The following is a 26821-nucleotide window of genomic DNA, read 5'->3' as shown; positions in this document are numbered from 1 at the left end:
AATGTCTGTTTTCAAAATTGGTGTTTGTTTGAATTCTGAGAAAAAAGGAATTAGAATTGAATTTATCTGGCACAGGAAACAATTGAGCATCAATCCTTGCTAAATCAATATGGAAAAAACACAAGGAAGTTTACAAGTTAATTGTTTTACAGTATGTCAGCAATTTGCACAACATCTGGATGATTTTATGAAATGTACCTACTGTTGGATTTCAACATAAGAAAAAGTTAAAAATTAACTCAGTTATGAAGCTCAAAATTGGGCACAGCTCTATTTTCAGTATAGTTTTATTTTTATCTAAACTTCAGACAGTTTAGATAAAAATGCTAACTAAGTGCTAACTAAATTCATTCAATGTGTTAAACCATAAACATCAGAGGTGGTATTGAGCAGGTTCTGACCAGTTCTGGAGAACTGGTAGTGGAAATTTTGAGTAGTTCAGAGAACCAGCAAATACCACCTCTGACTGGCCCTGCCCCCATCTATTCTCTGCCTCCTGAGTCCCAGCTGATCAGCTGGGTCTTCTTTTGTTGCCCTGCACAGGAGAACGGAGCTGGAAAGTAGGTTAGTGGAGTGGGGAGGGAATGGGGATTTTGCAGTATCCTTCCCCTGCGAAGCCCACCAAGCCACGCCCACAGAACTGGTAGTAAAAAAAATTGAATCCCACCACTGATAAACATGTTTAATGAATGATAATGACTGGGTTTATAAGCATATGAAACCACCATACATTATGGTTTAGCATTATGTACAAAACCAAATCTGTCAGGTTAATTAGAAATTGTATGTAGAAATGAACCAAGTTCTAGAATGATTCAAAGGGAGAGAAAATATTATCTCTTTCAGTGTTCTAGATAGTGTGCATAATTTTAAACAAGGTTTATCATGTCAATTCTTTTTCTCAGTTTAAAAACATGTAGAAAATCATTGGCTTATCTAAATCAGTTAATTTGTTAATTCAATTAATTAATTGGGTTAGTTCATTAGCAGCACACGTTCATCCCATACCCTCCCAAATCTAAGTTTCCATAAGTACTAAATGAATATTTGATCTAGACTTTGCTCTTAAACAAACACACACACACACACACACACACACACACACACATAATATCACATTATGAATATAGCAGATTGGTTAGAGGGTTTTGAAGAATAATTAACTCTTGTTCAATGATCCTGAAGCATTTATTTATTTATGATTGTATAGAAGCAAATGCAAAACAAATTAAAACTGTAAGAAACAATATAGACTGTAAACAATGACAAAAACAAAACGCTGGTGGTATGGCACCCCTAGTTACTTAGGGCTGAAACAATACTAATTTGTTCGTTAGCAAAATGCACAAACTGTTGACTTATTGACATCTGTTTTTTCTTCCATGACCTCTAACTGGAACCACTCAATCAGGTAGGAGTGAAACTACTACAGCAGACTTTCTAACTCCCAACCTTTACAGACAGTCCATAATGATTCCATAATCAATGGTACTGAACATTGCTGAAAGGTTTAATTGGACTGAGAGGGATCATTTCCTAGTTAGAAGATTACCCATCAGCTGACCAATAGAATTTCTGTCCCATTACATCCTTTGTTCTGCCTTTCCCCATATTCCATTAACCAGGCACAGGATGGAACTGTCCACCAAATGTATGGAGGAGGTCTTAGAAGCGCCCTCTGGAAAGTCTTCTTACTCATTTGATGCTGGGATGGATAATTTTCATTGGTTCACCCTGTGGAGTTTTGGAGCCTCTGTGATGTGCAATTTGATGAGGAAGGGGTAATGAAAGCACCTCATCGTGAAAAGGACAGTTGTTGATATCCTTACTTTTCAGATCATGATTTCACTGGAATAGAGTAAAGAGTAGGTTCAGTGGGTACCTTCCAATATAAGTTGTGGTTGCATTTGTAGTAAGCCCAAGATCATTGTGGAATCCATGAACAGCACTAATTCAGTTCTCCACAGGAGGTTGAAGAAATGAAAACTTGTGAACTTCACCACCAACTCAGAGTTGAGTTCCAAAGGCTCAAGAAAAGCAACTGCTGGGCAGGCAAATAGTTGATATATCACTCTTGCTTGTCAGTGCAGCTCAATTCCATGACCAGCATCCATTCATGTCTGGTGCAGAGCTCCTCATCGTTACAAGGTCTCGCAAAACTCTCCTACTTGTCCTTGACTAGGTGACTGCTGAACTTTAGGACCTGAAATATAATTGGGCATGTTTCCAGTAGGACAACATCCTTCTCTCAGTAACACATGCCAGATCTGCAAATTTGCCTGTCACCATATCATATATGGATGCAAGCCTATCATGCACAGACCTGTTGATTACCAGCAGCAAGAAACCAAGGTGCCTGAGAATTTAATCACCTGGGCCTAGGTCTTGGTGGAAGAACCATTAGTTCTAGGTTGTCCTATGTTTTTCTGAAAGTTTTATATAAGTTTGCTAAAATGCTATTGACTTTCAGAAAATTGTTAGGCAGTGAGAAACACATCCATTTGGAGTTAATTTTGCAGGTTGGCTGCATACAGGATCGACTTTGTGCTCAACAACCCATTGAGAATTACAGACTTCTAAGAAATATAGGATTCATTCCAAGCATAGTAATTTCCTACCAGTAGGAAAAGAAAAGGAATTCTTTAAAATGAAAGGTTTGAGTCATAAGATATTATGGAGCAAGCAGAAATTTCAGTACACTGGAATCACAGCCTCTGTTGGCTTTTCCCCTCCGGTGTTCCCTCCCTTTTCATATCCTTGCTGCATATTTCACAAAAAGCTAGCGGTAGCAATCTGTCTATACATTATTAAGCTGTTCTATAGCTAGATGTAGACTGTTGTTCATTAGACTCACCTTCCCTATTCTGGCAACTACCAGGCTCAAGGAAGAATTTGACATTCTTGCTCAAATTTCTGTGAGCTGCAGTACCAACCAATCCAGAGGGCATAAGGATAGAAAGATTTCTGTTGATCTGCATTAAAAAATCCCAGAGATATTCAAAAAATAAAATAGATGAGTGTCCATGCTTGTTCTGAAGTACTGTATGCTATGATACACAGAAAGAAAGGAAAGGAAAAAAGATTGACTGATTAGAAGATACAGGTCTGAAATTCAAACCCAACATAGGATTGAGAATCAAATCCCTCACATTGTACGATAGCCACTGGTGCTTAAATTGTTGTCCCTCACAACTCTTTCACTTGCAGTTATTTGTATTAGCATTGCTATTATTCGAAAGCCCATGCCACGTTGCATGGATCAGAGTGCCTGGTAAACATTTCAGGAATCTCCAAAAATCTCAGTTATGCAATCCAAATTTTCGACAGTTAGCAGACACAGAGAGAAAGAGGAGAAACACTCTTAAAATAAAGGGAAGAACTTGGCCACATGCTTTCTGTCACAAGCAAAGCAAATATTATGTGCTGCAATGAATTTCTTGCCAGGCACAACATGTTGGAATGTGTCTGGCTCCTTTTGCTAAAGAAAATCATCTGCCTCTGAAAATGTGTTTTAAGAATAATACCATTATTTTTTATTAAGAAAACTGTGGAGTTTTATTTTCCAGTTGGCAATACTGTTTAGAACAGGAGTGGGGAACGGTGGTCCCTTTTCAACCTGTGGACATCAACTCCCAGAATTCCTGAGCCAACCAAGTCTACAGGTTGTAAAGGGACCACCATTCCTCATCCCTGATTTAGAACATATTTTGTAGAGGAGTATATTGACTTGATAGATTTGACAGCATGTTTGCTTAATATCATATACTGTGTCTCATTCTATATTTTATTTGCTATTTTATCCCGTTCTTTCTCTTAAAAACAAACCAATCCTCCAAGATAATCATCTAACACAAGAGGTAAGAAAATGATCGAGGACTGTGAGCATAGCAGAAAAAAAAAAGACCCAGTTGGCAATAAATAACAAATTTGATCAGTACTTCAACTTTAAGACCCCCAATAATGCATAACCCAATAAACAGCAGCATAAAGCTTTTCTGCGTCAAAGGCCTCTCAAAAATAACAGTGACTTGGCCAAGAGTGGAAAACAACATTAGCAATGACTAGGCATGGTTATTTGTTGAAGGCATTGTCCATGGTATTGATCACAACTGAAAATATCTCATTTCTTTTACTTCACGCTGGAGAGGAACAGAGATCAAGGCTGTGAGATATTTATAACGCAGAGGAGATGACACACAGGTTAACCTGAAATAGCTATCTACCTAGATCTGAGAAGATTAAGATTTCATGGCAAAGCAACATTTTCAATTGAATCCAGAAACTAAATGATCACGGATCGATTAAGACTAATGCCATTTAATTAACCCCAGAATAATATGATATTTTAACCAGTTCTTGGCAATAGATAAGTGATGGCATTTAGAACCAACAGAAGTTCTATTTAGGGGTAACTATGTCTCCATTTTAAAAATAACATTCAATTATATTTAGCATCATAGATAAAGAATCAAATCATAATTACTATCAATGTGTATTAAAGCAATTTCTCATCTTTCAATGCAAGCTAGAGAATACTAGGAATTAAAATCCTCTATTTTCTAGGACCCCTAATTTAGGAGGGCAGCAATAGCATAATTCTGCAGCAATAAATGATATGTTATCTAGATAGAGTCCATTCCACGTGTCCCAGAATGCCCTAGTTTGGGTCAATCCATTGTAGAGAAAAGAATTGTTTCCTAAGTGGAAAACAAAATAAAGGCAAAAGGTAAAGTCTTCTTTGAGTTGGTTTAGTGACTATCCCAACACAATTGTACAGGTTTTTCCAGCAACAGTGCAGAGGTTCTTTGCCATTGCCATTGCTTTCTTCTATCAAAGTATTGTTGTTATTTAGGTTTATTATAGCCACCACTCCAAAAGACACTGGGTAATTTACAACATATTTGAATGTACAATTAATGAATTAAAAAATAACAGCAAAATATAACAATCTGAACAAGAAAACATTGAAAATACACAACAGGGTGTCCACTGACACCCTAACCGCAACCTCTCTTAAGATTTGACATTGCCTGGGTACAGAATCGAGTCTTAAAGGATTTCAGAACCCAGGGAGACTGGCCACCATATATGTCTCATCTCTGGGAGATACAAGATTTGTTTGTAAGTTCAAATAAATTCAACCAATCCTGTTAGCTGCTGAGATGCTTCTGGAGTATCTTTGCATGTTCTGAATGATGCATCAAGGACTAGGAAAGAACAACAAATGTCTTCTTTTATATTTGTGGTGGGGTGAGGGATATCCTGTTTCAAAAGAGCTTGAAAACTTGGCTCTTTGCCCAGAACTTTGGCAAGGTTGATGCCCTCTTGCATTATGGGTGTTTATTGTTTCTATCCAAGTCTTGTCACCTTTGCTCTATCTTATTTTCCTATTTTTGTCTCTTAGCATTTTATTTTCTTATTTAATGTTGTTTTTTACTTTTGAACCACCCAGAGTTGTTGGAAATTGGGTGGCATAGAAATTTAAATAATAATCTGAAGCACCACTTGTTTTTCCAATGCCGTTGGCATAGACAAAATCTTTATCAGTCAATTGCATAAGACAAGTTTACCTGGAACAGTTACATACTGCCACAATACCTTTAATACAAACAACAATTGCTTATCTTATGTCCTTGGGAAGGACTCAACATCTGGACAATAATACTAAATCCAATCTAAACATCTGGTTGACTATGCGACCAACCATAAACAGAGGGATAGAATCAAGATCATGTGAAGTGTTAATACCACTTTATAATGTCTTGGTAAGGCCACACTTGGAATACTGCACAAAAAACAATTACTACCAACCTGCCTTCAATTAATGAATTAAAAATAACAGCAAAATATAACAATCTGAACAAGAAAACATTGAAAATACACAACAGGGTGTCCACTGACACCCTAACCCAGGGGTGGGCAAACTACGGCCCAGCGGGCCACATCCGGCCCGTTGGTCATTTTAATACTGCCCGCCTCTGGAAAAAAAATTCCTCTGAAAAAAAAAACCGGGCTGGCCAAAAGAGACCCGCGCCGCTGCGCGCATAAAAAATCGCACACACAACATGGAGCTGGGCAGCCGCCTCCTGGTGGTGGGGCCGAGGTCGCCGCCCGGGAATGCCCACTGCTTTCCCTCGCCAGGGCCGGGTGGTGGCGTGTTGCCCTGCACCGTGTGGCCTCCGCTGGCAGCGCCTTCGGCTGGTATCCTCCTCCTTGGCCATACAGAACAAACAGGCAGAGAAGGAGGAGACCAGCCTGGGTTGGGGAAGCTTTCTGCGCCAAAAGAGGCAACTATTAATCTCCGGCTTTGCTCCACTTCTCCAATGTTCTGGCACCACCCTATTCTGCTGCGCCGGCTGCTCGGACTTGCTGGGCCCGACATAGAACAGGGCGGCGCCATAATGTTGGAGAAGCAGAGCGAGCCGAGATCATTAGCCACGCCTTTTGCAGCACAAAAGCCTCCTCACTGGCCAGCTGCTCTCCTCCTTCTCTGCCTGTGTGTTCTGTATGGCCGAGGAGGAGGAGACCAGCCGGCTTGGTTGGGGGGAAACTTTCTCAGTTGCCCTGAGCTGGTGCGGTTCTTTACTTGGGCAGCCAGAGCCCGCTTGCAGCAGCCATCGCGGCAGCAGCAGCAGGCAGTTCCGCCCGGGCCCGCTCAGGTGTCCGGCTGGGGCTGTCAGGAGTTGCTACCGCGGGCGCAGCTCATGCTGCTCCAGTCCCAGCGTTGCCTTGGGAAGGAAGGCAAAACCAGGAGCCGCTGAGCCTGAGCCTCCGGTGCCACTGCTGCCATTGCAAAGCATTCGCCTCGCGGCTCTTCCTTTTTGCCTTTCCCTTCCCGAGGTAATGCGGACTGGAGTTGCGTGGAGCTACGCTGGCGGTAGCAACTCTTGACTCAGGGGGCCTCCGAGGGGAGGGAAGGAGGAGAAGAAGGGGGGAAGGGTGGGGGCGATTCCAAAAAATCTTGTGCTGACCCGGCCCGTCCTGTCAAATTTTAAAAGTCAATGTGGCCCCCGAGCCAAAAAGTTTGCCCACCCCTGCCCTAACCGCAACCTCTCTTAAGATTTGACATTGCCTGGGTACAGAATCGAGTCTTAAGGGATTTCCAGAACCCAGGGAGACTGGCCACCATATATGTCTCATCTCTGGGAGATACAAGATTTGTTTGTAAGTTCAAATAAATTCAACCAATCCTGTTAGCTGCTGAGATGCTTCTGGAGTATCTTTGCATGTTCTGAATGATGCATCAAGGACTAGGAAAGAACAACAAATGTCTTCTTTTATATTTGTGGTGGGGTGAGGGATATCCTGTTTCAAAAGAGCTTGAAAGAGCTTGAAAAGAGCTCTTTGCCCAGAACTTTGGCAAGGTTGATGCCCTCTTGCATTATGGGTGTTTCTTTATTGTTTCTATCCAAGTCTTGTCACCTTTGCTCTATCTTATTTTCCTATTTTTGTCTCTTAGCATTTTATTTTCTTATTTAATGTTGTTTTTTACTTTTGAACTACCCAGAGTTGGAAATTGGGTGGCATAGAAATTTAAATAATAATCTGAAGCACCACTTGAATGCCGTTGGCATAGACAAAATCTTTATCAGTCAATTGCATAAGACAAGTTTACCTGGAACAGTTACATACTGCCACAATACCTTTAATACCGCAAACAACAATTGCTTATCTTATGTCCTTGGGAAGGACTCAACATCTGGACAATAATACTAAATCCAATCTAAACATCTGGTTGACTATGCGACCAACCATAAACAGAGGGATAGAATCAAGATCATGTGAAGTGTTAATACCACTTTATAATGTCTTGGTAAGGCCACACCTGGAATACTGAACAAAAAACAATTACTACCAACCTGCCTTCAATCAAGGAGCTGTATACTGTATGAGTCAAAAAGAGGGCTGTGAAAATATTTACAGACTCCTCACATCCTGGACATAAACTCCTTCCCTCAAAACGATGCTATAGAGCACTGCACACCAGAACTAGACACAAGAACAGTTTCCCCCCGAAAGCCATCACTCTGCTAATCAAATAATTCTCTCAACACTGTTCAACTATTACAAAGTCTACACTATTACTATTAATCTTACTATTAATCTTACTATTAATCACTCCTTACCACCCATCCCCTCCCACTTATGACTGTATGACTGTAACTTGTTGCTTGTATCCTTACGATTTATATTGACTGTTTCCTAATATGATTTGATTGCTTATTGTACCCTAAGACTATCATTAAGTGTTGTACCTTATGATTCTTGATTCTTGATGAACGTATCTTTTCTTTTATGTATACTGAGAGCATTTGCACCAAGACAAATTCCTTGTGTGTCCAGTCACACTTGGCCAATAAAGAATTCTATTCTATTCTATTCTATTCTATTCTATTCTATTCTATTCTATTCTATTCTATTCTATTCTATTCCAACGTGCCTACCGTCCCTGTCCTATTGTTTCTCTTATTCTTTTATTTTTCTTATATGTACCCATTTCATGTATTCACAACTATGTATACACTTATACTTATTATCTTGTAAACAATTGGCAAATCAAATCAAATAAATAAATAAATAAATTCTATTCTATTCTATTCTATTCTATTCTATTCTATTCTATTCTATTCTATTCTATTCTATTCTATCCTATTCTATTCTATCCTATTCTATTCCATTCCACTCCACTCCACTTCCATTCCATTCCATTCCGCATCCAGTTTTGGTTGCCATGATATAAAAAAGTTGTGGAGATGCTAGAAAGAGTGCAGAGAGGAGCAACAAAAATGATTAGGGGACTGGAGGCTAAAACACATGAAGAATGGTTGCAGGAACTGGGTATGTCTAGTTTGATGTAAAGAAGGACTGGGGGGACATGATAGCAGTCTTCCAATATCTCAGGGACTGCCACAAAGAAGAAGGAGTTAAGCTATTCTACAAAACATCTAAGAACAGGATAAGAAGCAATGGGTGGAAACTAATCAAGGAGAGAAGCAACTTAGAACTAAGGAGAAATTTCCTGACAGAACAATTAATCAGTGGAACAACTTGCCTCTAGAAGTTGTAAATTCTCCAACACTGGAAGTTTTAAAGAAGAGATTGGATAACCATTTGTCTTAAATGGTATAGGGTTTCCTGCCTAAGCAGGGGGTTGGACTAAAAGACCTCCAAGGTCCCTTCTCTTCTCTTCTCTTCTCTTCTCTTCTCTTCTCTTCTCTTCTCTTCTCTTCTCTTCTCTTCTCTTCTCTTCTCTTCTCTTCTCTCTCTCCTCTCCTCTCCTCTCCTCTCCTCTCCTCTCCTCTCCTCTCCCCTCCCCTCCCCTCCCCTCTTCCCTTCCCTTCCATTCCCTTCCATTCTATCTGCTTCTTAATAAATATCATGCTATAACTTTCATGCAGTTCATGCACTCTCTGCTTCTACACATCATGGCCAGTGATTATCAAGAGGGAAGGCTATACTTGAAATAGAATAAGAAAAGCCACTTAGTGACTTGTTTTCTCCTTTTCAGGTGACCTGGTGTCTCGGGCAATGCACCACCTGCAGCCGTTCAGTGCAAAGCAACATGGCAACACCACACCTTTGCATCATCGGCAGGGGTCGCTCTATTGGGAACCGGAGGCCTTGTATACCCTGTGTTATTTTATGCACTGCCCACAAATGGAATGGGAGAACCCCAATGTGGAGCCTTCCAAAGTCACACTACAGACAGAAAGGTACTATTTCTGTTGAATGGACCCACAATTTCTTAATGACTGTATTTACTCAAAGACACTTGTCTATTTTTTTTAAAAAAAAGATTAATTAAATAAATGTACTCTTAGTAAGTCCAGGACAATCCTTTCATTTTAGGGGTACATCATTTAGAAAGAAAATCTAGTCTTTTAAGTAAATATAATAGTTACCAAATGCTGGCTAAGTACTGTAGGTTTCTTGACTCCATCTATTTTGGTTGGAGTTGCTTCTTCTTGCTGGAATATGTTTTTGTTTGCCATAAAGCCCTCTGTGGCTGATACAGAATATATCAAAAATGACACCAAGTGGCCACAGGCTGCAGATTGGTTCCAGATGTCTCTTTTGGAGTATTCTTCTCTCTCTCTATTTGTTTGTTTGGCTGAATCTCTGAATTGGAAAGGAAACTTACTGGTTCTGTTTGTAGTTTAACAGTTTAACAGTTTTGGTCTTAAACGTATCTTTTTTTTTACAAATTTAATAGACTTCTGCAACTGTAATTTGGGAATAGCACCTGAATAAGAACCAACATCAAAAGAATAAGTGTCAGAGAGCAGCAGATAGCTAATAGAGCCTGTTGAGACCCAGAAGTGACAGTGAACAAGGTCTCCATTCATTATTTTTTTGTCTGATTATATCTCAAGATCCAAATCTATGATGCCTGTAGCCACATTTGTTCATTCAGCAAAACTGTTTTCAGATATATGTTTTCTGCAGGGATTTCTTTTTCTTTTTTTTTCACTTAAAAGAATATTATTGTGCCTTTAAAGGATCTATTGAAAACCACCCAGTGAAACTTTCATAATTACTTAGTGGTTTTGCCTCTTTCCTTGTTATTTCTTAGTATATTTTTCTTAGTAATTGGTTTTTTTTTCTATTTTAACATGTGGGAATCTCAATATGATTGCCGCCTTCTTGAAATTCTCTATAATGCCTGGATGTAAGTTCATCCTGGGTTGTACATGGGACCATCAAATTGGTGGATTCCCACTTGCTTGCTTGCTTCTGCTTAGTAAATTTATACCAGCTAGAATTGGTTCCTTGTTCACCCTTGCACTTTTGTGAATCCACGACACCAGACATTGTTTCCTCTTCTTCTTTGCTGCCTCCTGCTACTCCCAAAACAGAAGGTAGTAGTTAGACCTCAATAAACATAATGTAGTAGTACATAGTAGTACATTGCATTGAGAACACCTGAGTTACATTGATTTCACACCTTATACAAAATGGTCATCTTAACAATCACAGAATAATACTAAAGATAAGAAATGTTAATACTAATATAGTATATTGAACTTCAATATATATTGCTACTATTTATTATATATTTAGCGATGGCAAAGTATACTAAGTAATGTATAGGGCACAGGAGTGGTCTAAGAAGTCCAGAGTGGACATGTAGGAACATTTAATTGGCACATATTTTATTTCAAATTGTCATCTCTATTTTTACACCAATTTTACCCCTCCCCCCAAAAATTCTAGCCAGGTAAGTTTAAAATAGTGACAGACAGCGACCTTATTTCATAATCTAGTTATATTTCTCTGCACATTATTACAATTTTAGCAGTTGTGAAGTCATTGGAACTATATTAAAACCAGAGGAAGGTCTGTTCCTTTTTAAAACCTATTTGACAAATTCCCTTTCCCTGGAAAACCACTTTAGGAACTGTGGTAATGTGGTTAAAGCCAGAATAAGCTTTCTGTATGGTTGCCAGGAACTTGTGGTTGATTTGGAAAGAGCAATGATTCTTTCTGCCACTTAATCAGATGCGCCTTGGTTTTCAGCACCAAAAATCTGGAGTGCAAAGGATTGGAGAGGCCCAGATTTCTTTTTAATGCGTTCCTTTTTAGCTTCAGTTCTCATGCAGCCTCACAAATGTGATTGGTTAAAGTGGTTTCTATTAGTACTTTCAAAAGTTCCTTTTGTGTTTTAGTTTTTCCAAAGAGATACCATTCCTTCTAGCATATGATTTACTTGCATATACTAGCACTTTCCTTTCTGAACAACTTATTTCTTTCTTCTATTTTCTTTGGGGGGGGGTGTTTACAAAAAGGAATTGTTTTTAGTTTTATATTCTTGATTTTATATTAGAAAGGAAAGAAGCAAGGAAGGAAGATGTCTCATCCCCAGCATCAAAGTTCAATACAGCTGCTAGTCTGGTTGTTTTCCATATGTGGATTGCTTTTCTGTTTCACCCTAGAGAGGAATATATTCAGCTACTCCTGTATTTAAGTTCTGAAGATTGAATGTAAAAGATGCATATCTACGTCTCTTGGTTGGTGATGCCAATAACCTTTGAGAGGTATAACAAGTTCATGTAAAATGTTTCCTTTCACTCCAATCCCAAAGGTGCTTTTTCAATAGGCAACTGGACTTGGTTTTTCCTTGAAGACATTTCGCTTCTCATCCAAGAAGCTTCTCTGAAAAAACTTATTGGATGAGAAGTGAAATGTCTTCAAGGAAAAACAAATTCCAGTTGCCTTTTGAAAAAGCACCTTTGGGACAACCGTGATCTGGATGACTGAGAATCTTCATAGACATTTCCCTCCAATTTGTTAATGATTCTGTTTCCCCTTTGCCTTGGCAATTGCTTGGTTTGTATAGTATTCCACTCTGTTCTATATCCAGTGCTTGAGTGTCCTGGAGTTCTTATAGGGAATTTTGGATTTGGTTTGCATGCCTAAAACTTTCCATTCCCCCCCCCCCCCCCTTTAAAAAAACCCAAAATAAAAAAAATTCCCAAAAAAAAAAAAAAAAAAAGGTGCAAAAACCCTATAGATTGGGGGGGAAGGAATAAAAAAAAAAAAATTTTGGGGGGGAAAAAAAAAAAAAAAAAAAAAAAAAAAAAAAAAAAAAAAAAAAAAAAAAAAAAAAAAAAAAAAAAAAAAAAAAAAAAAAAAATTTAACGCACAGGGAAAAAAAAAAAAGGGGCCGCCCCCCAACCCCCACCCCCCCCCCAAAAAAACAACAAACAAACACCACCCCCCCCCCACCCCCCCCCCCCCCCCCCCCCCAACCCACCCCCCACCAAAAAAAAAAAACAAAACAAAAAACCAACAAACAAAAAAAAAAAAAAAAACCCAAACACCCCCACAAAAACCAACAACCAACCCAAACAACAAAAAAAAAAAAAAAAAAAAAAAAAAAAAAAAAAAAAAAAAAACCACCCAACCCCCCACCCCACAAAAAAAAACAAAAAAAAAAAAAAAAAAAAAAAACACAACCAACACCCCCCCACCACCCCCCCCAAAAAAGCTCCCGAGCCCAACCCCTCTTCTATTAGAACCCTTGAGAATTAATGCAGCGGTCAGCATCAAACAAAACCCCCCCCACAAACAAAAGAGTCTAGAACATGGGTGTCCAACCTTTTAGATTGCTTGGGCTGCATTGAGTGAATAGGAATTGTCTTTGGGTGCATGTGAAATATATATATATATATATATTCTGAGGTTCACGTGAGGTATTTGTATGTGGATCTTTGGTTATTCGGGTTTCTCCCGCGTAAGATTGGAAGTATCTAGGCAACGTTTCGATGAAGTCTCATTCATCATCTTCAGGCTTCTGTCTTCAGCTCTGTGCTTCTCTGAGACTTCATCGAAGCGTTGCCTAGATACTTCCAATCTTACGTGGGAGAAAACCAATAACCAAGATCCATATATATATATATATATATATATATATATATATATATATATATATATATATATATATATATATATATATATAATATTAATGTATTGTCATGCCCCTGGTGGAGACTGACTCTGAAGGAGAGGAGGAACAGCTGACAGGGAGTGGAAGTGTGGCTGCAGAGGTTGTGGAGGAGGCTAGGGAAGGGCAGAGGCCGGCTGAGCAGTCAGAGGAGGACCCAGGCCCATCCCCATCCATCCTAGGGCATGCAGGGAGGAGAGGATAAGGGAGAGACGTGGTCTCCTCATGAGAAGAGGGCCTTGATCCTCTTCATGGGATGCAGGTGTGACAACTGAATAAGAGTTTGGACTTGCGTACTGGCAAACGCTGGAAACAAAGTGTGTTTTATTTTGATCTGAAGTTATCTTGGTTGGTGTCCTTCCAACAGACTCTGCCTTGTTATCTCCTTGAATTTGGTAAATACTTCTCTTGTTCCGTTGTGGAAATTTCGTCATTGTAGTTTGTTTGGTTTTTTATTTCATCTCTATCTGCTCATTAAGTACGGACTGTATTGCTTTCTTTTGAAGACTATTTTTGAGTATGTTTTATCTCCAACTGAGTATTATTGAACAGTGGGGACAAGTTGGAGGCATTAAAGGACATTTATTTACATTTTGGATTTTGTTATATTTGTATCCCACTCTGGGTCATCACATGTATATAAATAATATAATAGTGTTAAAAATTACAATCTTGTGGGGCCACATTACTAGCTGCCCAGGGCAACATTTGGCCTCTGGGCTTCATGTTGGACATACCTGGTCTAGAATCTTGTGTGATCTTTTCCCACAATTAGCTGTCCTCAAGTTTATTCTTAATTCTGCAATTTGTTATCAGTCTATTATTGGCTCCATGGAAAAGTTAGAAGTAGAACAGTGTAATCTTAGTGAACAATCAGTGCTTGGTACACATTCTTTCTTTTTGAAAGATGCTGCGGCAAAATGCTAGTATGGAAATTTCCTGTTCACCGTGATTTCATTTACAGTTTATCTTATATGGATTAACTAGTTTCAGGATATTTAATCTCTTACTTTCTTCCAGCCTTTCCAATCACTTAATAGTGGAAAGAGCCAGAAAAAAAAATACATTCAAGCAGAGAAAATATAAATTGATAAAAATCATGTAATTAAAAAAAAATCATTTTTCCTAATATGTAAGCAAAAACAGTGATGATTAGAAATGCAGTCTGAAACATTTTTTATCGTTCAGTTAATTCATTATTTTCATTTTCCAACTTCTGATCCTCATAGAAAAGTTCAAATTCTTTTGCCTGAAAATTAAACGTTTATTACAGTTGATCTTACTGTAATCTTTCAGCCAAGGAGTCTAACCATTTCCACTGGGCAAATAGATTCTTTTGAAAAATAAATGAATTCAATCTTAATCTGCTCAGTGAAAACCTATTTTATGAAATTTATTCAGGGGAACAGAGGGTTTTTTTTAAGGACAAATATTAACAGTTGTAATCATTCCTTCCTAGGATCATTTGTAGTCATTTTTAACTGAAACAAAACAACTTATGACATTAAGTCATCCTTTATCAATATTTAATTATCTAGAGATAAACAACCATAGGCTGGCCAAAAATAATAGGAGTGGAAGTGACTTCGGACTTCCTGCTGGCTTCCCCAATGACTTTGCTTGTGGGAAGCTGATAGGGAGCATTGGAAATCACCATTGCATGATTGTAGATGATTTTAGCAGCATTGTAGCAGATAAAAGTTTGCAAATACAACAGGTTTGAATGTCCTGAAATTTGAAATTATATGGGAGTAATGCATTCTTTAAATTAGCACATTTGAGGTATTTTGATTCAAAAATTGTTGCCCTATGATGCATTGTTGTGGCTACTTACAAATAGATAACCACACCGGAGAATTTTAATAGTATATCAATTATTTTTGTCATAAGTCAGTATGACTAAAATCAAATTTTGGTTATCCCTCTAACATGGTAATATAGCAAAGCTCCCTCAAAAGAACATAGAGGTTACTTACAGAGCTGTGAAGCCTAGTGGATATCCGTTTGCTTATTATTATTATTCTGAGATTCCCTCAGCCATCTTTTATGAGGTAACTTTATCAACAAAATTTTTTATCACCTAACACTGGAAGTTTTTAAGAACAGATGGGACAAGCATTTGTCTGAAATGGTATAGGGTTTCCTACCTGAGCATGGGGTTGGACTAGAAAACCTCCAAGGTCCCTTCCAACTCTGTTATTCTGTTCTGTTAATTCATTCTATAGAATTCTTTTTCTATTGATGTCTCCATGAAAATGTACTTTAGTAGTTCCTGTATCGGTGTTAATTTTACAAGGCTGCGTACAGTATTTTCTCTCTAGAGACTTCACACTGAAGTTCTTCTGCAAAAAAAATCCTATTGTTCTGCAAGCTTTCAATTTGCTGCTCAAGGTTTAATCAACTTGCCCTTCAGTTTGTTCCAAGAGTTTATGTATAGGGAATTTATGGGAGTGTGTGCAGCATGCTGAATGTTGATCAACTCCATGTAAAGTCTTAACATATATTGCAAGCATATTTATTGCATTGATGTTCCTTAGTCTCTAGTACAGTATGCACTGTAAAATATGGGAACAAGATGTTGAGCAATTCATAAGTTAAAGGGCAATAATGTTGGGAGAAAATTTAATTATCAACAAATCATGGTGACAGAGTTCAGAAGATAAAGATAGTGAGAAACACACAGAGAGATAAACAGTCACATACATGCCAGCTTTCTCTTCAGATGTATTGGGGCTGCATGGCCAAAATCCAAGACATCTTGCAGGCACCTGGTTGGAAAGCTGATCTATACATAACACATACAAATATAATACTTTTATACTGTGAATATATTGGCAATGGCTAATTTCTCCTTGGACATTTTAACGAACACAAACAAATCTGCCTATACAATAGGGAAAAGAGACACTATTCTTGTCCCCTTCAAACATGCCCAAACTTAACCATCACAATAATATATTTCCTGATAACTTCTTGGAGAAAGAAAAATAATGAAAAATAATGAAAAAGAGCAGGAAGAAAACTAAAACAAAGTTTGGATCACAGGAACAGAAAAAAAAGGAAATACCTAGAAAGCAAATGAAAACCTGACAAAATAATAGCAATATCATACAGACTTATGTACCACTTCGTAATGCTTTACAGCCCTTTCTAAGTGGTTTCCAAAGTCATCATATTCCACCCAATAATCAGGTTCTCATTTAACAACCTCGGAAGGATGGAAGGCTGAGTCAACCTTGAGCTGGTAAGGATCGAACTCCCAGGAGTGAGTAAAGTCAACCTGAAATACTGCCTTTTAACCACTATGCTATCATGGCTTAAACTTAGAAAGGGTGTCCAACTTTGGTTACTTTAACACTTGTAGAGTTCAACTCCCAGAGTTCCCCAGTCAGCCATAACCCGAACCCTAACCCATGCTGGCTGGGGAATTCTGGGAGCTGAAGTCTGCAAGTGTTAAAGTAGATGAAGTTGGACACCCCTTCTTTTATACTAAGACACATGATTGATATATCTAATTCAGTGCTGTTTACATCAGCTAGAAGCAAATCCTGCCTCAGTCAGACAGAAGCCCATCTCAAATACACCTAAGATGTTGGAGACTGAATGGAGATACATTTCTTCCTGCTATGATCTGAAATAGGCAGATTGGAACCTCAATATTTTAAATTTTCTGCACTGGGTGCTTCTATTTTGCTTTGTACAATAGTCTTTTTGACCCAACAAGAGGGCAGGGCTTAAATGTTCTTGCTTAATCTCAAAGTACATAAGCAAGGTAATTCTTGGATAAGAGAGACTATTAGGAAATCCCACAGTTTTAGGCCAGAAAACTGGATTCTGGAGAAAGGGAATAACATTCCAGTTTTGTATTATTGCCAAGAAGTTGAGAAGTTGAATTTTTACTTTTATCTCTTTCAACGTATTCTCTTCTTTCTTTACTTTAGTAGACAAGCAAATTACTTTGCAACTTTGTATAAAAATATATGTATTTATGAATAATCTTAAAAGGTTTTCAATTGGCCAATCTCATTTGATAGTTGAGCTTTACTGCACAATTTTCTCATTGTTCTTACAGCAGTCACAAACTTCAAAAATCCTCCCAGACTAACTGTGTATCATCCTTTGAAACTCATGCTTCTCCTTCCCTAGGGACAGACCAAAGCAAAGTCATTCCATTCTTGTGGCTGAGGGCTTTTTCATTGGACAAACTGCCTACCTGACCAAGCTAATATCCACCATGATTACACTGAATTGAAAGAGAGAGAAAAAGGCACACTTATTCCCTTGAAATGTTTGTTGAGCTAATACCTTTTAAAATCTTCCTGAAATGAAAGTGGTGGGTGTTTTTGTTTTTTGCTTTACTGCTTCTGTCTTTGTGAAGGACAAGGAGAAGTCAATTGTTGTTCTCAGAGCACTGTAGAGTGTGATTTTGGGAGGGTGTCAATTTAGCAACCAGCAGCATTGATTGAATAGCTGCATAAGAACAAGCTCAGTAATTGGAGATAGTCAAAGGATATGACAAAGCAAAAGTTAAGATAATGGCCAAGTACAGGACACATAAAAATGGATGGACTTTATTTGAATTGTTGAGGTCACCATCTTGATTTTTTTTTTTTTTACTATACTTTGCAAACATTCTTCTTAGTTGGAGAAAGGATATATGGAAGATATTCTCTAGAACAGGCGTGTAAAACTTGCCTCATCATGTTCCCATCATGTGACATTTCACGACTTTTTTCCCATTTGCAGAGCTGGGGGTGGGCGTGGTCTGCACATGATGCATCTGGCCCATGGGCCGCCAGTTTAATCCCCTGCTCTAGAACTTTAACTCTATGCTCTAATCTAGGATCTCCAAATGGTGAGAACATGATAGTCTCTTACTGTGGTAATGGAGTCGGGAGAGATGCATTGAGTCTGTGAAACATGGCTCAATGCATCTCCCCCGACTCCATTACCACAGTAAGAGACTATCATGTTTACAGATCAGATCGTGAAAATCGCCGAGGAGGTGGTGTTGCTATATTCTATAAAAATCCTTACATCTAAAAATATCCAAGTTACCCAGGAGCTTGCCCTTCCTGAAACCATCATCTGTGAACTATCCTCAAATATCACAATTCGATTCTTACTATGTTACAGAGCACCTGATTATGACATCGAACATGTAAACAAGCTAAATACATTACTAACATGGGCTGCATCCTGCCCATACCCTTTTATCCTTCTTGGTGATTTCAATCTACCTCATATTAACTGGACCCTAAATGATTGTACAACTGAAATCATACACACAACCTTCTACAATGCTATTACAAATCTGGGACTGGAACAACTAGTAATCAACAACACTAGACTAAACAACTGCCTCGATCTCATCTTCTGCAACAGTTTGAACCTAATTTACGGAATACAAACTAAAGAACCCTTTTCCAGTAGTGACCACAATATGATCGACTTTTGTCTCAACATACATCCACACAAAAATCACCACAATGATGTAATCCCTATTGTAACTTCAAAAAGGCAACTATGATCTTATAGACAACGATCTCTCATCCCTTGATTGGCAATCTCTATTCACTGGATGCAATACCGTTGAAGACCATTATAACATATTTTTACTTGAAGTCAAAAGAGTCATCAAACTATATGTTCCAACAGCAACTCCCAAAACAAAACAAAAAGCAGATTACCCATATCAATAAGGAAACTTCAATCCAAAAAGAGATCACTCTGGCGGAAAAACAAATCTGGTCACGCTGCCAATTTCAAAAACCGATACAAAAATTTATGCCACCAGATAAAGACTGAATGCACCAATTATCACATTAAACAAGAGGAAAACCTTCTAAGCACCAATTCCACCCGAGCTTTTTACAATTTTGTAAACAACAAACTAAAAGACTCAAGGTCCATCCCTCCCTTGATAGGACCTGATGGTAAAGACTGCAACGACGACACCATTAAAGCCAACATCTTTAACACATTCTTCAGCTCAGTATTTGTAAACAGCAATGGATCATGCCCAGTATTTCCTAGCCGTACCACAGATAACAACAATGATCTAATACATATCGATTTCACAGAAGACAATGTCGAAAAATCACTACGCAATCTAAAACCATCTCTATCTGTTGGACCGGATGGAATATGTGCCTACTTCTTAAGAAAGCTATCCACTGCCATAGCCAAACCTCTAAGCATAATCTTTGAAAAATCTTTCAGGACCAGCTCCTTGCCTAACCTATGGTCACAAGCCACAGTCATCCCCATCTTCAAAAAGGGAGACCCAAGCCTAGTTGAAAATTACAGGCCAATCTCCTTATGCTGCGTCACCTGTAAAGTCATGGAATCAATTATTAACCAATCCATCATCCTCCACTTAGAGTCAAACAACCTACTCTCCAATAAACAATTTGGTTTCAGAAAAACTATCCTGTAATCTGCAACTCTTACACTGCAAAAACATATGGACAACACAACTCGACCAGGGCAAAGCAATTGACGCAATCTACATAGACTTCTGTAAAGCCTTTGATTCAGTGGTACACGACAAACTACTCCTAAAAATAAAATCCTATGGTATCTCTGGACAACTGAATAACTGGATAGAAGCATTCCTGTCAAATAGACAACAAATGGTCAAAATCGAGCGTTCTATCAAATCCAGTACCTGTCAATAGTGGTGGTGTCCCCCCAGGGCAGTGTTCTAGGACCAACTCTCTTCATACTCTACATAAACGACCTCTGTGATCATATTAAGAGCAATTGCGTTCTTCTTCGCTGATGATGTAAAGCTGTTCAATACCACAGACAATACTGCTACCTTACAAAAAGACCTTGACTATGTATCTGAATGGTCAAACAAATGGCAACTTCAAATCTCAACAAATAAATGCTCTGTCTTACATATTGGCAAAAAAATCAGAAAATAAAATACAAGCTGAATAGTCAAGATCTTGTTGATGACCCAAGCTCTGTAAAGGACCTTGGAATACTCACCTCTAATGATCTAAGTGCTAGAGCCCACTGCAACTACATAGCCAAAAAGGCATTAAGAGTTGTTAACCTAATCCTACGTAGTTTTTTCTCTGGTAATATAACACTACTAACCAGAGCATACAAAACATTTGCTAGACCAATACTCGAATACAGTTCATCAGTCTGGAACCCTCAAGTTACGTATCTGATATTAGCACAATTGAGAAAGTCCAGAAATATTTCACAAGAAGAGTTCTCCACTCTTCTACTCGTTGTAGAATACCTTATGCCACCAGACTTGAAATTCTAAAACTAGAAAACCTTGAATTACGCCTGCCTTCGGTCTGACCTAAGCATGGTATATAAAATCATACATTGCAATGTCCTACCTGTCAATGAATACTTCAGCTTCAACCATAACAACACAAGAGCACACAATAGATACAAACTCAAAGTAAACCGCACCAAACTTGATTGCAGGAAATACGACTTCAGCAATAGAGTGGTCAATGTCTGGAATACTCTACCCGACTCTATAGTCTCTTCCCCAAACCCCAAAAACTTTAACCTTAGACTGTCTACTATTGACCTCACCCCTTTCCTAAGAGGTCTGTAGGGGGCGTGCATAAGCGCACCATCGTGCCTACCGTCCCTGTCCTATTGTTTCTCTTATTCTTTTATTTTTCTTATATGTACCCATTTCATGTATTCACAACTATGTATACACTTATACTTATTATCTTGTAAACAATTGGCAAATCAAATAAATAAATAAAATAAAATAAAATAAAATAAATAAGGTGAGGAAAATTTATGCTGGTTTAAAGGTAGTTTGAGATTTGCAAATAGATTACATAGATTACAGATTATATGAGCCAAACTGTTGAAGAAAGATAATCACGTATGTTATGAACCTTGCAGTTTAAAACAATAAATAAAAATAAAAACTTGATTTAATCTTTTTGCTTGCTAAAGAATTTACAGATGTAGCTCTAGGTTCAATCAGACTCTCCAACATATTAGACATATGAGTTACATTTTTTATTTTTAGCATTCTCATGTTTCTTCCTTTTTTCTTTACTTCCCCATAAATTTATAGAATTATTATTAGCTGAAGAAGTTTTTAAATAAAGATTTCAAATCTCTTAATAATGTTAGGAAATAGTAAATGGATGCACACTGTGTATCACACTGAGTTGCTATTCAGTTTTTGCCCAAATAGAACATTTCTATTTCTGAACCTTGGAAGAAAGTACTGAAAGTTTGGGCTTCATTGTATGGTATTTGATTCACTTGCTGGTGTTGCCTGGATCCTTCCCTCCCTCCTTTCCTCCCCCCGCCCTTTGAATAGGCACCTCTGAATGGTCTGGGAATGACCATTTCTGGAAGTGAAATCTTCTGGAATGGGAAGTGATCTGCAGCGCTCTAGATGTAGTCTAACTAATTGAAAGGCTGTAGGAGCTGGTGAAAATCAGGAATAACAATAGGAAGTTGAATATGAGAGTCCATAGTGGGAAAGTATTAACTAATGTTAGTCATGATAGAACACAGCAATTAGTCATAGCTCTTACTTTACTGATTTTTGTCAGTTTATTTATTTATGACGGTTGCAGTGTCCAAACTTCTTGTGATCCCCTTTTGCGACCTTCTGACAAGCAAATTCAATGGGGAAACCAGCTTCACTTAACAATTGTATTAACTAATTTAACAACTGCAGTGATTCACTTAACAAATGTGACAGGAAAAGTCGTAAAATGGAGCAAAAATTTCTCACTTAACAACATAAATTTGGGGCTCAGTTGTTGTCAGTTGTCAGTTGAGGACTACCCGACTTTGTCCCAGAAATGCACTGTTACTAAGATTAAATGAAAATAGTTAGACATGCACACATAAACACAGACATATATAGACAACACATACACAGAGTCACACACAGACATCTCTCTCTCTCTCCCCTCCCTCTCTCTCCACACTTTTTAACCAAACAAGTAGAATAATAGAATAAATTAGAATAATTATCAATTACTTCTGAGTGATGAAAAACATTGTGTAATTCAGTCTAAATACTGGTACCTTTGGTCCATCCCCCCCCCCCCCATATTTTTTTTGGGAAGTCCAGAAGAGCAAAATTTTCCAAGAGTTTGGCAAGCTATGATGCTGCTAAGATATTTCTGGTAAGGGAACCCTTTCTGAATAATTCATACTGTAGTATCTACAGTATTTAATTCCTACAATGCGGCTCCTACCAGTGAATCTTATCACACCTGTCTTTGCCTTTGCCTTCAGTAGCTAAGTTTCATCAGGAAATTTCAGCATGATTAATTAGAGAGTGAGCTAATAAGAGGTCATAATTAGTCTGGACATTTCTAACTGCAGATTATGCTGATAACTATTCAGCTGCTTTGCTTTGCATCGTTTGTCATCACATATTTATTGAGATCCCTAGAGTGTATCATATATTACTCTCATGCCATATCACCAGATTTTTTTTTTACACAAGCTGAATAGGCAGAGTTTAATAAGCTGCCTCTTTGGAGGCTGCAAGATATGTCTGTGTGCCTCCCCTTTTAAGTAGCTAAATCAAGCCCTAAGCCTTTCTTTTGAATTTTACTTGTATTTTCTGTCCTGCTCTCAAATCCTGTATTTGTAATGAGAGAGTGCAAGTCTTGTCCTCCTGCCAGAGGCAGGACAGGTTGCAGTTTTGGAATTAAAAGAAGAGACTGCTGAATTCCGACAAAGGAAACTGGTAGCTATCATTCTGAAATTTATTTTATTCCAAAGTACTTGCTCTGGATTGCAACTTTAAAAGCATGATATCAGTTATTCATGAAAAAAATTACAATCTTCTGAAGGGCATTGCATTTTTAGTATCAGGCAGACATGTTGTGTTCAGGACACTGAACGTTAACATGTATGTTAACATTACACACCTTTCAGAGTTAATATTCCACCATTCTTTCTATCAGGTTGGTTGAGAGGAAGGAGAGGGCTATCCTATCACTCTGACTCTTTATTTATATCTGAAAAAGAAGCTTTGATAAATACTACCTCTCTGACTTTAAAGTAAATGAGTAGCTGTTTTGACTGTGAGTGGATTTAAGTTTTTCTTAATATGGAATAAAAGTATGCAAATCCCAAAGGAAATACAGATCGATTGGAAAATAAAACAGAGATTCATGTGCAAACATTTGGGAAATGTTATTACAGAGAAAGAAAACCAACATCCTTAGAAGAAAAACCATACTTTTAATATTTTTTATATTTTAATTATATACTATTATTTTATAATAACCAGAGTCATTGCGAGTTGGGCAGCATACAAGTTGAATAAATTATTGGTATTAGTCCACTATATAATAATTTAAAAGATCCCAGGTCCTTGGGAAAGATTTGATAGGTGGATAAAAATACCAGATCCAGTTTAAACATCTGGCTGACCATGAGACTGACCATAATAATAATTATAATGTAGCAATAGATTCTCATTGCTATTATTGCACTGCTTGCTTAGCTGCATTGTTAAGAGATTTCAGAGTGCCTGAGAATCATGGACAGATTATGTTTTGCCCAGGGAAACCAGCTTCTTTGTTTTGTTTTGCAGGCCGTTTATCGTGCTGCCCCCTCTGATGGAATGGATAAGAGTAGCTTTGGCTCACGCCGGGCACCGTCGCAGTTTCTCAGTGGATAGTGACGATGTACGACAAGCAGCCCGGCTGTTGCTTCCAGGAGTTGACTGCGAACCTCGGCAGTTAAAGTAAGTCTGTGCAAAGCAGTGGCATTATATGATGAAGAAATTGCTGTGCCGTAACAACACAGGACAAGAAGTCAATTGCATATGCAGATCTGACTCTTTTTACATTTTTTTTAGCCGTTTCACAAATGCATTTCTTTCCATAGAGCAACTGAATCTGTGAGACTGATGTGCTTGCATGTTTACCTGGATCAAGCCTTAAGCGCTTCCTTTTGAGTTCTTGTTTGTTTTTCTCCTTTGTTATCAGATGGGATTCTTCTTCCAAGAGACTGAAGTGTTCATCTGATTTAGATCAATCTTGCTGTGCCTGTTTGCAAAAATTTGGAGCTTGCTGCTTCAAAGGCTGTGACATTGCCTTCTTCCTCTTCCCTGCTAGAGCCATGGCCCAATTTGCACTTATCTCCTGTTATAAGATTTTGCTTTTCATGTGTTGTCTCTTTCTGAAAAGATGCAGTGTTGCTATTTATTTGGCTTATTTTTAATGTAATAAATAAAAGGCAGCAATGCATCTAATAATTTCATAGTGCCACTGTACATTTTATATGTTGGGTTTTATAAAGAAGGCTGTTGCCATGGTTCTCACGTATGTGGAAGTTTTTGGTTTTTTTTAAAAAACAACCCATAAAAGTTGATGTATTTTGCATTTTGAGAGATTTCACTCCCTGGCCCCCTTACACAACATGACCTGGTGTTTGGCATTAAGAATCTGTCAAGGCAGGAATTATCATGTGGGTGCTGAAGACCCCCAGAGCAAAACAGAAATGACAATTCAGAGGTCTTTTTTGGAGACCAGTTATTTCAACCTCAAACAAACATGGATATTTTTGTCAAGATCTTCACAGTCAGTTGCAAGATCTTCCTTCGCTGTATGAGAAAAGGATTGTCTACCGTGTATATGTTAGCAGATTTCAACATTTATTGTATCAATGGGGGGAAAATACTTCTAATGATATTTTAAAGCATAAGACATAATATATGCCAAAAATGGGTGTTTGGATTATAGGTGTTGGTATGTTATTGTTTTGACTGGAACCTTGGTGTTCCCTAAGTCACCTACTGAGAACAAAATACAGAGTAATGGAAACAATGTCAACAATCTACTATACCTTGATATATAGTAGTTGAGAACTCTTGTTGTTTTGGTGTCTTTAGTGTTGACTGGACTAATCCCCACAATTTTCTTGGGAGAGGCTGGCCATTGCCTTCTCCTCAGGTTTGAGAGAGAGTAACTGGCCTAAAGTCACCCATCTGGCTTTGTGTCCAAAGTAGGCCTAGAACTTACAGATTCCTAGTTTCTAGCCTGGTGCTTCAACCATTACACCGAAATGACTCTTCAGCTGAGAGCTGCTCTTAGAGAAGGAGGTTGTGGATTGCATTACATTGAGTGAATCTGTGATGTCACCAAAGTGGGCATCACCTGTCACCGGAACCAGGACAGTAGATTTCTCTTTTGAAGAATAATCCTGCTTTGTTTTATATTTGTTTTTAACATGTTTGGCTTAAAATATTATTTATACTATTTTAATGGTCATTTTCCACTGAAAGCAGGAGGAAATCATTCTCAATAACTTGTCAATGTTCAGTGCCATAGTGTTTGGGGCAGAGGTGGTATTCAGCAGGTTCTGACCAGTTCTGGAGAACCGGTAGCGGAAATTTTGAGTAATTCAGAGAACCAGCAAATATCACCTTTGACTGGCCCTGCCCCCATCTATTCTCTGCCTCCCGAGTCCCAGCTGATCTGCTGGGTCTTCTTTTGTTGCCCTGCACAGGAAAACAGACCTGGAAAGTAGGTTAGTGGAGTGGGGAGGGAATGGGGATTTTGCAGTAACCTCCTCCCAGGAGTGGGGAGGGAATGGAGTATCCTTCCCCTGAAGTGGGGAGGGAATGGAGATGTCACAGTATCCTTCTCCTGCCAGCCCACCAAGCTATGCCCACAGAACCGGTATTAAAAAAATTTGAATCCTACTAATGGTTTCGGGTTGGCAAGAAAGATGTTTGGAGCTTGCATTGAGACTGCAGGCCACAGGTTGCCATTCCTGTTTTGTGTCCATGTACATACAAATGTAAACCTCCGTATACTATGGCATGTATTACTACAAAACCTTGGAAAAGTCCAGCATAGCTACCCTGAAAAGAAAAGTCAGCAATCTAATATTTATATCTTATAAGTGATGAACTCTGAATATAAGTAAATAGCCAACCAGAGATTTTATTTATATTTCAGTTAAAAAGTTGAAACTCTTTATTATTTATTGGGCAGTGTCAGTTACTGTAGAATACACAGAAATTTGCCAGAAATTTGCTTTTCCAAAGCGAAATACCACTCACACATCATCACAAAATCTCCAAAACCGTAAAACCTACAAACTTGAAATTTGGCATGTATGTTCCTCTTGGCTTCTAGGTGCTCACTAAGAAAGGATTTTTCAAAATGACCATCAGAGCATTAGTATTTGGCATATTATTATTAACTCGCTCTGATGCTAAGGAGTTCTACTCTCCTCCCCACCTGAAATCTGTTCCAAATGCAAAACACAAGCAGAGAAGAAGAGTTTCAGCTTTAGCTTTACAGCAGCAACCAGGTTTAGTACAGAACAGTTGAGCCCAGGCTCCTTGCCATCTCATTCTTGCTCATACTGCAAATACTG

The 26821-nt window shown here is 38.3% G+C and overlaps 1 protein-coding gene across 2 annotated transcripts in view; it reads left to right on the top strand.

The window, feature by feature from the left end:
• The window catches only part of ABTB3 (ankyrin repeat and BTB domain containing 3), a 228120-nt gene that overhangs the window by 158602 nt on the left and 42697 nt on the right, over positions 1–26821 (top strand). For both annotated transcript variants that reach the window (XM_026694970.2, XM_026694971.2), the window contains exons 3-4: positions 9509–9713; positions 24024–24176. In XM_026694970.2, coding sequence (XP_026550755.2) covers positions 9509–9713; positions 24024–24176 — 358 coding nt within the window. The remainder of the gene's footprint in view (positions 1–9508; positions 9714–24023; positions 24177–26821) is intronic.

Source organism: Notechis scutatus, chromosome 6 (genome assembly GCF_049901735.1).
Source record: "Notechis scutatus isolate UNSWTSFEM ecotype Mainland chromosome 6, rNotScu1.2, whole genome shotgun sequence".
Lineage (NCBI taxonomy): Eukaryota > Metazoa > Chordata > Lepidosauria > Squamata > Elapidae > Notechis > Notechis scutatus.
This window is presented reverse-complemented; position numbering and strand designations above follow the sequence as displayed.